The sequence below is a fragment of the Pholis gunnellus genome (assembly GCF_910591455.1).
Source record: "Pholis gunnellus genome assembly, chromosome: 4".
In the NCBI taxonomy this organism is placed as follows: domain Eukaryota; kingdom Metazoa; phylum Chordata; class Actinopteri; order Perciformes; family Pholidae; genus Pholis; species Pholis gunnellus.
Window position 1 is genome coordinate 25,075,115 of NC_136530.1, and position 12,845 is coordinate 25,087,959.

At 43.4% G+C, this 12,845-nt stretch overlaps 1 protein-coding gene across 1 annotated transcript in view; it reads left to right on the forward strand.

Annotated features, from left to right (window-relative positions):
• The window catches only part of mcf2l2 (MCF.2 cell line derived transforming sequence-like 2), a gene marked incomplete at its 5' end in the record, with an annotated part of 115,974 nt that overhangs the window by 88,813 nt on the left and 14,316 nt on the right, over positions 1–12,845 (forward strand). The window contains 4 exons of the mRNA XM_079158007.1: positions 1,776–1,812; positions 1,928–2,025; positions 7,057–7,152; positions 11,256–11,357. Of these exons, the coding sequence (XP_079014133.1) occupies positions 1,776–1,812; positions 1,928–2,025; positions 7,057–7,152; positions 11,256–11,357 (333 nt within the window). The remainder of the gene's footprint in view (positions 1–1,775; positions 1,813–1,927; positions 2,026–7,056; positions 7,153–11,255; positions 11,358–12,845) is intronic.

Genomic DNA, 12,845 nt, shown 5'->3' on the forward strand with positions numbered 1-12,845 from the left:
TATGAGCTGGAAAATGTTGCGGGTGAGAGGGAAGTCTGGGTCAGCCTGCTTGGCCTGCTGCCACCGCGTCCTGACCCCAGATAAGCGGAGGAAAATGGATGGATGGATGGATCGGTGCGGTTCAGTTCCAGCCAGAGGTCCTCCTGCGAACATGTTCGTTGAGTTGTAGAGCCTCTCTGGTCTCAGCAAAAGTTTTCAAAAGCACCGTAGCTTGTAAGTGTCCTGTCGTGCTATGATGTCTTGTAGCTGCCTTGGTTAGCCACCTCAGGTTAGCGTAGCGTAGCTCCAAACAGCTCCAAACACCAAGATGCTCAGTTGCAAATGAAACGCATTCCCAGCCATAACATGTGCAACGCTTCTCTGATGCTGTCAGACAGAAATACCTTTTCCATGCTGGGTCAGGGCTGCTAGCTGTGGGGTTGGTCGACCCTTTGATATGATGTCCAGTTTTTCTGGAAATGTCCTTCTCCAGAAATCCGTTTCTCCTCTTTCAGCCATTGAGTGTTAAAAAAACACAGCTAGGTAAAAAAAAAGAATCTACACCAAGCAAAACGCAAAAAATGTCATAACTTCTCTTACATATGTTTCAACCTGAACTCTTACTAAACACTAGGATCTGCTAGCTAGCTTTCTGTTTGACAAAAGTCATGCTGGCCCACTGACCAATCACGGCGCACATTAATGGAGACGTACTTAGCAGGCTACCTCGGTGCCAGTGGCATGTCAAACTAAAGATCTGATTGGTTGAAGACTATGACAATCAACAATATCGTCCCCATTCACTTAAACTGCAAAGGCTCTCTAGCGGGCATCCGGCCTCTCTTCTTACCTAGAGACATAGGGGCTGAATCTGATTGGATAAAAGCTCTCCTTAAAACAAGCTGCAGGCTGGAAGCAGAGCAACAGAGGAAAACAGGAGCTGTGCAATGAGAAAGTAAGCTAATGGGGAAAAAAAATTATAATACATGTAGTGTTTTTGTGAAAAATTATAAAATTATAAAATAGCTATAACTTTGTGATTCTGTTTAGGCCAGCAGAGAAGGCTTAGCTGGCCCTGACGGCCCACCACTGGCTTCATCATTAGTGATGATCTTCATCTACGTGACAGTTTATCACGTTTCCACTGAAGCATAGAAAAAGCTCTCCAATCGCAAGATCCAAAGCTTAGGAGAGCTTAAGAGTTTAACTTCGCATTATGCCTACTGCTGATAATATATTGGAGGAAAAAAAGAACCTCTCATCTGCCTTCCCGCTTTATCACCATAGACTGTATATAAAAAGTGGACGTAGTCATCGTGACTTCACCCATTGGTTTGTGGACTGCGGTTTTGAAGCCTTGAGTTTAACATTTTTCCCCTCACCATCTTGTTTTTTTGTATCCAGCGAATGAAAGTAACGCTGTGGTAGACCCGCCGTATACGACTCTGGTAGCGACCTGTCAATCACTGTGTAGCCCCGCCTCTGAAGCATACCCTGCTTTATGGTCTATTTGACTGTAAATGGGACTATAATTTACTAAATGAACATCATGCTGTATTGTTGGATGATGACTGATCACTCTCAGTAGGAGTTGATCTTTTGGGACACAGACACTGTCTGATCTCTCCCTTATCATTACCAAGTAGTCTGAGTTGCCGACCTTAATCATTGAGGCGGCAGACCAGAGAATGCTTACGTGAATGATTTCTGTAAAAGTCACAGGGATAATTGTCACTGAAGAAACAATGCAACGGTTTGATGAACAGTAAAACGTAATGTCTCTATTGTGTTCACAGAAGCCAGCCAGCTTAACATCTACGGGGCCCCCATGAGGTCAGCAACCAGGTTCATCTCACAAACTGCAGCATGATATAATAAATCTTCTCAGCACAAACAAAACCTAACATAAGAGTTAAAAAAAACGGTCCCTGTGCTCCATGTACTGCAGGAATGTGCGCAAGATGGCGCTGAGACAGTCCGATTCATCGAGTCCAGAGTCTGGCTTCAGGAGAACCAACCCCAGCCCCAATATGAGGCAGAAGAGAGGTGAGAGGTCCCTTTAGAACAGACTCCAACCAAAAGAACTCTTAATAAATGTTCCTTTGTTATTTTCCATTACTTTGTAGAGGGACAGTTATAAACTGTAGATGGGAAATGAAGTGTGATCCCTTTAGGCTGCAGATTTCTGAGTTTTCTGTTGCAACATAGTGTAGAAAGAAATAAAAGGCCAGATGAGACAGCCCTTTCTTGGTCATTTTCAGCCACAAAATCTGTCTTTTTCTGTCCAAGCAGCGCTGGAACGTCAGTCATTAGTCGAGACTGAATAATTAACAGATATAAAAACAAAGTAACCACTGTAATATTTGCACTGTTTACTAACCCTGTTCCAGCGTACTTGTGGCACTGGACGTGACACACCAGAAAAAGAAAAAAAGGCATACTGGTCTACTGCCAATGGGAAAGGAGTCTGTCGCTTATTTATTGCCAGTTTTCCCACTTTTACAAAAAACTGTGTATACGGACTAATTTTGGTGGCAAAAGGGAATTCGTTTTTCTGTTTTCTTTGTGTGTTTTTTCTCCACTCCAGCTCCGCTCTTACTCAGAATTGTCTTTGAACACCACACACACACACACACACACACACACACACACACACACACACACACACACACACACACACACACACACACACACACACACACACACACACACACACACACACACACACACAAACACACACACACACTCTCCCCACTCTTGCAATCCCTAGTGCTCGTCTGAAGGTAAAGGTTAGGGACAGTTGACAGCAGCTGTTGTTTTTGGTCTCACCCCTCAAATAGGTGCCTGGCCACTATTACAAAAGCAACTGTCCCAACCCAAACCTGTCTGCTCACATCTATTCACACCTTTTCTCTTTCTCTTTCTCTCTCTCTCTCTTTCTCTCTATCTCTCTCTCTCTCTCTCTCTCTCCTACCCACTGCTTTGTCTTCTCTTTTTTAACATTCCTCCTCTACCCTCTGCTGTTTTTTTTACCACAGCATCTCCTCTCCTTTCCCTTGCTCCATTCTGCGTCCTCCCTCCCCTCCCTGCATCTTATTTATCTTCTTAGACTGTTTGTTTGTATTGATGATGATGCATTTAAGCGAATGAAGGAAAGATAATTGTTTATTACAACAGATGATAATAAAGCTAGTCTTTGGTGTTTAGACTCTAAGGGCAGATTTGTAATTGAGGGCCGTCTGCCCTGAGGAGCAGCGAGATAAATCCCCCAATGGAGTCCAGACGGGTGGTGGTGGCTGATGATTCTGCTCAGGCTGATGAGGCTGATGAGGTTGATGAGGCTGATGATTCTGCTCAGGCTGATGAGGTTGATGAGGTTGATGAGGTTGATGAGGCTGATGATTCTGCTCAGGCTGATGAGGTTGATGAGGTTGATGAAGCTGATGAAGCTGATGAGGCTGATGATTCTTTTCAGGCTGATGATTCTGCTCAGGCTGACGAGGTTGATGAAGCTGATGAGGCTGATGAAGCTGATGAGGCTGATGAGGCTGATGAGGCTGATGATTCTGCTCAGGCTGATGATTCTGCTCAGGCTGATGAGGCTGATGAGGTTGATGAAGCTGATGAGGTTGATGAGGCTGATGATTCTGCTCAGGCTGATGAAGCTGATGAAGCTGATGAGGCTGATGATTCTGCTCAGGCTGATGAAGCTGATGAAGCTGATGAGGCTGATGATTCTTCTCAGGCTGATGATTCTGCTCAGACTGACGAGGTTGATGAAGCTGATGAGGCTGATGAAGCTGATGAGGCTGATGAGGCTGAGGAGGCTGATGAGGTTGATGAGGCTGATGATTCTGCTCAGGCTGATGATTCTGTTCAGGCTGATGAGGCTGATGAAGCTGATGAAGCTGATGAGGCTGATGAGGCTGATGATTCTGCTCAGGCTGATGAGGTTGATGAGGTTGATGAGGTTGATGAGGCTGATGATTCTGCTCAGGCTGATGAGGTTGATGAGGTTGATGAAGCTGATGAGGCTGATGATTCTGATGATTCTGCTCAGACTGATGAGGCTGATTCTTTTCAGGCTGATGATTCTGCTCAGGCTGACGAGGTTGATGAAGCTGATGAGGCTGATGAAGCTGATGAGGCTGATGAGGCTGATGAGGCTGATGATTCTGCTCAGGCTGATGAGGTTGATGAGGTTGATGAGGTTGATGAGGCTGATGATTCTGCTCAGGCTGATGAGGTTGATGAGGTTGATGAAGCTGATGAGGCTGATGATTCTGATGATTCTGCTCAGACTGATGAGGCTGATTCTTTTCAGGCTGATGATTCTGCTCAGGCTGACGAGGTTGATGAAGCTGATGAGGCTGATGAGGCTGATGAGGCTGATGATTCTGCTCAGGCTGATGATTCTGCTCAGGCTGATGAGGCTGATGAAGCTGATGAGGTTGATGAGGCTGATGATTCTGCTCAGGCTGATGAAGCTGATGAAGCTGATGAGGCTGATGATTCTTCTCAGGCTGATGATTCTGCTCAGGCTGATGAGGCTGATGAAGCTGATGAGGTTGATGAGGCTGATGATTCTGCTCAGGCTGATGAAGCTGATGAAGCTGATGAGGCTGATGATTCTTCTCAGGCTGATGATTCTGCTCAGACTGACGAGGTTGATGAAGCTGATGAGGCTGATGAAGCTGATGAGGCTGATGAGGCTGAGGAGGCTGATGAGGTTGATGAGGCTGATGATTCTGCTCAGGCTGATGATTCTGTTCAGGCTGATGAGGCTGATGAAGCTGATGAAGCTGATGAGGCTGATGAGGCTGATGAGGCTGATGATTCTGCTCAGGCTGATGATTCTGCTCAGGCTGATGAGGCTGATGAGGTTGATGAAGCTGATGAGGCTGATGAGGCTGATGAAGCTGACGAGGCTGATGAAGCTGATAAGGCTGATGATTCTGCTCTGGCTGATGATTCTGCTCAGGCTGATGAGGCTGATGAGGTTGATGAGGCTGATGAGGCTGATGAGGCTGATGAAGCTGACGAGGCTGATGAGGCTGATGAAGCTGATGAGGCTGATGATTCTGCTCAGGCTGATGAGGCTGATGAGGTTGATGAAGCTGATGAGGCTGATGAGGCTGATGAAGCTGACGAGGCTGATGATTCTGCTCTGGCTGATGATTCTGCTCAGGCTGATGAGGCTGAAGTTTATGAAGCTGATGAGGCTGATGAGGCTGATGAGGCTGATGAAGCTGACGAGGCTGATGAGGCTGATGAAGCTGATGATTCTGCTCAGGCTGATGAGGCTGATGAGGTTGATGAAGCTGATGAGGCTGATGAGGCTGATGAGGCTGATGAAGCTGACAAGGCTGATGAGGCTGATGAAGCTGATGAGGCTGATGATTCTGCTCAGGCTGATGATTCTGCTCAGGCTGATGAGGCTGATGAGGTTGATGAAGCTGATGAGGCTGATGAGGTTGATGAAGCTGATGAGGCTGATGAGGCTGATGAGGCTGCTGAAGCTGATGAGGCTCATGAGGTTGATGAGACTGATAAATCTGCGACAACTGGGCGGTGATGGAGAGGTGGAGGGGCGTGAAGACACTAAGACAAAATGAGACATCAGTAAGAAGATAACTCCCACTAGAGCTGCAATATACACACACACACACGCTGAGCAGACAGGAACACTTTTCACTGACATCTCAGCACTGGTCAGCTGCTTCCCTCTGATGATTAACACACACAAACAAACACACATGAGTCCTCGATGTGTCAGTATTTGTCCGATTATTCAGGAGGTGTCGGCTTGTCAGTGTGTCGATGCTGTGTATTTGTGCAAAAGGTTTTAGTATTTCCAGTGCAGTGAAAGAGCAGGAATTTGAGCCATCGTTCACACCTGATATTAAACTGTGATCTGCATCTGGATATTCTATAACAAATGATGCCATTATAGTCTGTCTCAAACTGGTGATGTTTCAACCACAAACTGTATATAAGAAGTGGGCGTAGTCTCCGTGACGTCACCCATTGGTTTGTTGACTATGGTTTTGAAGCCAAAGAGTTTGGCATTGTGGTCGTCGCCATCTTGCTTTTTTGGAGCCAGAAGTGACCATATTTGGGCGAGAGGGCTGTGCTGCGAAAGAGAAAGGCTCGGTGTGGCCAGGTACTGTTAGCATAGCACCCACAGCACCATCCCATCACTCAAAGCGACCGCGCCCTTATTTATAATTTTAACTGGTGATTTATATGAAAATTCACGGGGGGGGATAGCTCTATAGACCGAACCCATTTTTTGTACCAGGCCGTAAACATGTTTATTTCTGCTGTAAGGTTGGGAATTTTAACAGGGAGGTCTATGGAGAGTGACTAGCTGTTGGAGCCACACTCAAGTTTCCATTTGAAGAACTGCATTTTTTACCAATACCGTAAATGTCTTCATTTTTCAGCCCCAGAGGTTGCCACTTGGTTTCAACCAGTGGTGTATCTGGTCATTCAGAGCAGGGGTTTTAAAAGTCTGACACTGTGCCATCAGGTTACTTTTTTAGCTTCTATATATTTACCATTTGGCAATTTAGCACCGTTATAACCAAACTATCGAAGCATACGTGGACTATACAGCCTCTGGTTAGTGTCACAGTGAACACACAGATGGCTAAAATAAACTATAGGCCGACGCCACATTCTATATTTTGTCTATATTTTGTATATTTATCAATTTAGATAGATTTTATCTTTGCAGCTCATATAACATGACACATTGAATCTTCTAATGGGGGGTTTTAAGCTTTAGTGAATCATTAAGGTCAACAGAAACAGCCACTTAGAAAATTCAGTGTGATGAACTTGTTCGTCATGTCGGCTAGCAGGACATTTTAATCAACCACAATTTATCACTGATGCACTGAGCAGTTTGGCACATTTTGTGAAAATGAAAGAAAAGTGACAAAAGAACTATCAAACATACAGACTATTGGGTAGCGAGAAAGCAAAGTGCTGAAACCCACTAACATTTCACAAGGCCTTCTGTCCTTCTTCCCCTCTGTACTAAACCTTACTCTCTCTCGCTTTCCCACTCAGTCGATGCTTCAGCCGGCCAATCAGGCAACTCGGCTGCTAATGCTAGGAAACGCTTCACCTTGCAGGGGCTTTCCAACAGGAGGTCTCTTCCAGCAGGTAACGGCCCTATGCAAGCGCTCACTTACGTGATCATCACCATCACTGGCATCTCCATCAACATCGTCTGTTCTTTGTCGCCTTCATCTGTCATCATCGTGATAACAGTCATCATCTCTCACTTCCGCAGCATCTACCTTGCCTCTGTCCTTTCTTCAGTCTCCACTCTCCAGTCACAGAACTGCTCTTGTCCTCGTCTTTCTCCTCCTCAAATGTTATTTACATTTCTGTGCCAGTGGGTATCTCGTAGTTGTCTCTCTGTGCGACCCTCCACTCTTTCTCTGATTTCATCTGCTCACGTCAGTAGCCTCTGCATCTTCCCCACGCTCAAACAAGGAAGCTGTGATTCAGGAAAGAGAGGGACGGAGAGCTGTCGAAGAAACAGCATATGAAGACAGGAAGACAGCAGGAGATAGACGGAATGATAGAAAGAGAGAGTCTGCCGGAGTCCTGGCACTGGTGACACCACGGCAAAGCTTAATTCTGCAGTGCAGCACTGTGCTAAATGTCACCCTCTAATATTCAAGACCCTTTTGACATTTGGAGACGTATTAACATTTTTGGAGGCCATGATTCGAAGTCCGGCTTTGGTAAAATGATACATTTTATTTAGCTTCAATGCAGAGAAAACCTGGCCTGTATTGGAATCAGACTTATATTAGAGACATTATTTCCTGTGTTAAGAATATATTTGATCGTAATTTATAAAAAAGAGCCTTATCTGCTCCTATTTGCTTCAATCTCAACACTTCCTCCATGTGTACGCATTATCTTAATGAATTCACTCTAGTGTACATTTCCACACCACTACTCTCATCAGTACAACAACAGAGTTACGTCATTCTAACCACTGTGTTGATCTGGGTTTCTCTAGAAATAGTGTGTGGGTAACACACACCATATAACCTTAAAAGTGGTTCAAATCCCGCCTCCCTCTCCATTGTGACTTGTCAAATATGAGCAAAGTGCCAAAATATTATCTTAAAAATAAAATAAATGTATCCGTCCACAAATGTAGTATTGAAACTTCCTGCACATGTTTCTCATTAAAAGCATCTTTCTATAGAAATCTGCAGAATGCTTGCGTTTGACAGTAGCTTAACACCAAATAAGAGAACTGCATGGCAATACAAATCAAAGAATGAGAACAAAAGAGTAGTGCAGCAAATTGGTTACCTGACACGGTAGCAGGTTTCTCGTGATATCACCAGATCCTACCAAAATCCATCTAGTCAGGCTTCAAGTAATGTGTTTATGTCTGAACCACATCAACTGGTCAACAACAAGGTTAGCGTAGATGCTGCAACAGCATCAGTTCTATCGCAACTGGAGAGTATTTCTTCATTGAGAGAAGAGCAAAGAACGACACTGAAGGCTTTTCACTCTCCTCCTGACTGACTTAAATAAGAGTGTGACTGACAGATGGTTCATCCAATCACTGCCAAGTATTTTTTGAAAGGGCCTGCCCTTTTCCAAGCAGTTTCCAATGACTTATCAGACGGTTCTGTGTAACAAAACATCTGGCGTGTCGGGTTAGCATATTGGTGAAAATGACATGACTGTTGTTGTACAGGTGGAATAAGTGTAAATGTAGAGGAGGAAGACTATATGGCCAAAGGTATGTGGACATCCCTATATTTTCACGATTTTGGTAGGAAGATCTTCATTGGCCTGCACAGAGCCCTGAACCAGATCGTATCACCCCACATCAGGGATGGACCTCAGTAATGTTCTTGCGGCTGAATGGGAGCAAATCCAACATCTGGTGGAAAGCTTAATACTAAGAGTGGAGGCTGTTATAGAAGAAGACTAATGTGGGCGACTGTGGCTAAGTGCAGAGTCAGGGCTGCCTTCAATCAGAGGATCTGTGATTCGATCCCCGGCTCCGGCTCTGCTAGTCGCATGTGAAAGTGTCCTTGAGTACGACACTTAACCCCAAAATTGCTCCCGTAGCTGTGCCTACGGTGTGATAGAATCTGAATTGTAAGTCGCTTTGGATAAAAGCGTCTGCTAAATGACTGTAATGCAATAACCGTGGTTTTGAAAGATATTTCAAATTCATGGCATCCTAGCAATGTGTAGTACCAGCCTCCTCCTTATCTTCTAGAAAAGCAGTTTCCTTTTGCTTCTTGTAGAATGAATTCATTGTAGTAAGATCTATTGGTCTATCGCAGTCAATGACCAGAACATACAGAACTTAGGCATTAACTGAATTCTAGCCCTCAACACTAACAATCAATCATCTCATCTCTATTATAATGACTGGATATATATGTAGTCCTCATAAAGTAAGTACTCTGAGCTACACAGTCCTGAGCACTGCCCTTAGCACTGAATGGGCTGTCTGCACTATGAGATGGAAATCAATGCAGAGTCGTTGGCAGGTGACTAGACTCACCATTAACATGAGTGCTCCCTGCAATAAGCCCAACGTGATAGATCTCTGAAGAACTCCGTCCTGTGAATTGTGAGCACTCTGACATTGTGACTCGGGAGTTAGAGATAGGTTCAACCTGCAGGTGTTCAGGTTAACCACAGTCATTTACATTGATGTCAATAGGTGGCTAGTCAATTGATGTAAAACGTCCTTAGAAATAAGTGAAAGCTGCTCCACTATAACGCTGCAGTGCTGTTGGGTCGGGTACAATTTACCGTCCATGCTGAAGAGGTAGAGTGGTGGTAAAGTCTCATTTTGTGAATTGTCATGAAATTGTCATCTGCTTGATTCTGTCTAGTTCTCATCTACTAATTATGACCCTGAGAGTCGAGTAAGAACAAAACATTCTCATTCTTAAATATTTTAAAATATCATTTCATTCGTTCTCAAAAGTGATTTGTACTACATGTGTACACTCTAATCCACCACTCTGATCCACCTTTAAAGGGGGATTCGGCCTCATTAAGTCTGGTCTGGTGTTTATTATTTAAGAACGGGTGATGAAAGGGTTGCCTGGATCATCGTGGTTTCTGTTTCTGTGGAAACAGGTGGAAACTAAGTTGAAGCAATTTGTTTTTTGGCAGTAGTAATACTCATTTCGGCCACAAAAGGGTGAAGTCCATAGAAAAATGATCCAGTTTTTTCCCAACTGTTTCAAAGATAACAAACAAATATTAACTTAAAGATTATTTTTTAAAGACCTTTTTTTCACCTGTTAAGTCATAGACACATTTGCCTCTCAGGGATTCCATGACTAACACCTGTTATACAAAACGTAAAACACATGCAGTGAAATCCTTCATGATATCTGTCTTGATTACACTGGCAGCTTCTTTTTCGCTTCATCACACAATGTGAGTTACTTTTAGCCTGTTAACAGTTCCTAATAGCCCAAAATGAACACTGAAGGGTCAGTTTGCCAAAGAAACTACAGCATACATATGTATCCCTGTATTATATTTCAATTTATGTTGTGCTCAACAGCTGAAAAATCCAATAGAAACAATGTCCAATGAAAACTGTTCAGTAGTTCTGTGTACTACTCCGATTAATTGAAATACTGTGTGTAGAGGAAACACATCATTGTGATGTTAGTTTATTATCTGGTTACTTGCACTTTAAGAAATAGATTGTGAAGAAATAAGTTCTCACTTCAAACAGAATCAACTATATCTACCAGTTCACAATCCTCCTCTGAGACACTTTGACCAAAAACTCCACTCAAGGGTTTACTTACTAGCTTTATATATGGTGCTTTTAATTGCATCTCAATTGCATTGGACTTATAATACAATCGTCCTTCCCTATACGACCACTTGTTATCACGTGACCAACGTTTCATACTTCGTTGTCATGGAGATATGACTTCGGTAAACTTCATCCACTGAGGAAGACCTTGAGATGAGGTTGAAAGCTGCGATGAAAATAGGAAGTGGAACTAGAATTATTTCCTGCTTCTTCTTTTCATTTGCTTGTTGTCTCTTCTGAAGTATTGTTTGATAAATGTTCAGGATAAACTTCTATTTGTATTATTCTTTATTATTTAGCTGCTCTCCACTTGTTTCTTCTTCCATTTCTAATCTATGTAACCCGTCTCTCTGACCCTCCTCCTCGGCTTCATCTATTTCTCTCTTTCTGTCTCCACGGCTCCTCCTCCCTCCTGTAGAGCCTGCTGATAAGGAGGCAGTGGTCACCCGCCGCTTCTCTCTCGCCTCCTCTCTCACCTCCTCTTCTTCCTCCTCTTCCTTCGCCTCACGACGCACAAAAGGTATCTGACAAAGTGTTCCGGCCTCCACGTTTTGTTATTTCTGTATTTCCAAGCTTTCACACTCTCTAGCGCTTCACGTTCACTAAACTCACAGCAGACTAATGAATGTACACAAAGTTGAGCAGCTCAAACAGGAAGAAAACTATTTATCACACTGCATTGATAGATTATTATGAGTTATTTCGGTCATGCAGTATTGAATGAAAAGGTCTTTAAAGTAAGACTTTTATTCTAACTTAAGATAATTTAATGCAAAGAAAGGGTCAGCATGAAGAAAAATATCTTCGGCTGTTTCCTTAAAGTACAACTGGAATTTCTTTAAACAATCTGCTACATCATACACATAAATGACATGCACTGTGCTGTCTTTTGAGTCCAAGAAGGAGCATTGTTTGGGGGGTTCATGAAGATATCCTCTGTTATACATCCCATCGTACAGTAAGGATATACAGTTATACAGTAGACATAAGGTTTATGCAGTATCTCAGTAGGATGAATGTTTTAAGTAGAAAAACGTTTTGACAACAAACATACAGACAATTACAGATGAGAGAACAGTGTTTAGGTGGCACACACACACACACACACACACACACACACACACACACACACACACACAATACAACTGTAGTGAGGAAACTGTGTGTACATACAGAGTGGAGGCATTTTCTTATTACACGCTTGCTGCTCTGTTGGGAGTTATGAGATGTATAGAGACAGTAAAGCCTTTGATGAGGACGAAAACAATATTAAAGGAAAAAGAAGCTGCAAAGACTGGACGTACATATTCTTTTTAAAAAGCAACGGTAAGGAAACAACAATTTTTATAAGCTGACATTTGGAACGCAGGGTGACATTCAAAGTGGCAGTAGAAGTGCAATTTACCATCGGAATATAGATGAGGAGTTCATTCTCAACCGGGCAGAGGCAGGGGAGGAATTCAAAACACCAGAAGAGCGAGACTGAAGTTTCCACTCAGTCCGTTCTCTGCTTGGTGTTGTTTCCCCGCTGCAGTCGGCAGTGTTTCAATAAGGTTCGACCGATGACAACGCCACAGGTCACGTTGGTGGTGAAATGCTCGAATATCAAGGAACATATAAAACTTCACTGGTAAAATAAAAGCACACACACAGCTGGTACTGCTGTACCTGTGCTTTATGAATGTCCTCTTATAACATGTGTGTGTCATACTGATTTACCATAGGTGGCCTTGGAGGGATTCACTCATTCTTAATCTCAGCCTTGTTAAAAACTAAAACATTTAAAGGTTAATCTCCTTATTTCTGTACATTTGGTACGAAAGCCCTGAAAGGCAAGTGAGAAAAATCCACTTTCTCTGCTGTGTTTATGACACATGAACAGGTGAAACATTAGAGTTGTTCACTGTTTGTTGTTGTATTACTCATCGTGGTCACAAGAGGCTGAAGTGCACCACTACTCCATGTTCTAAAAGGACTAAACGCATTTAACATCAGCTGTTAACACACA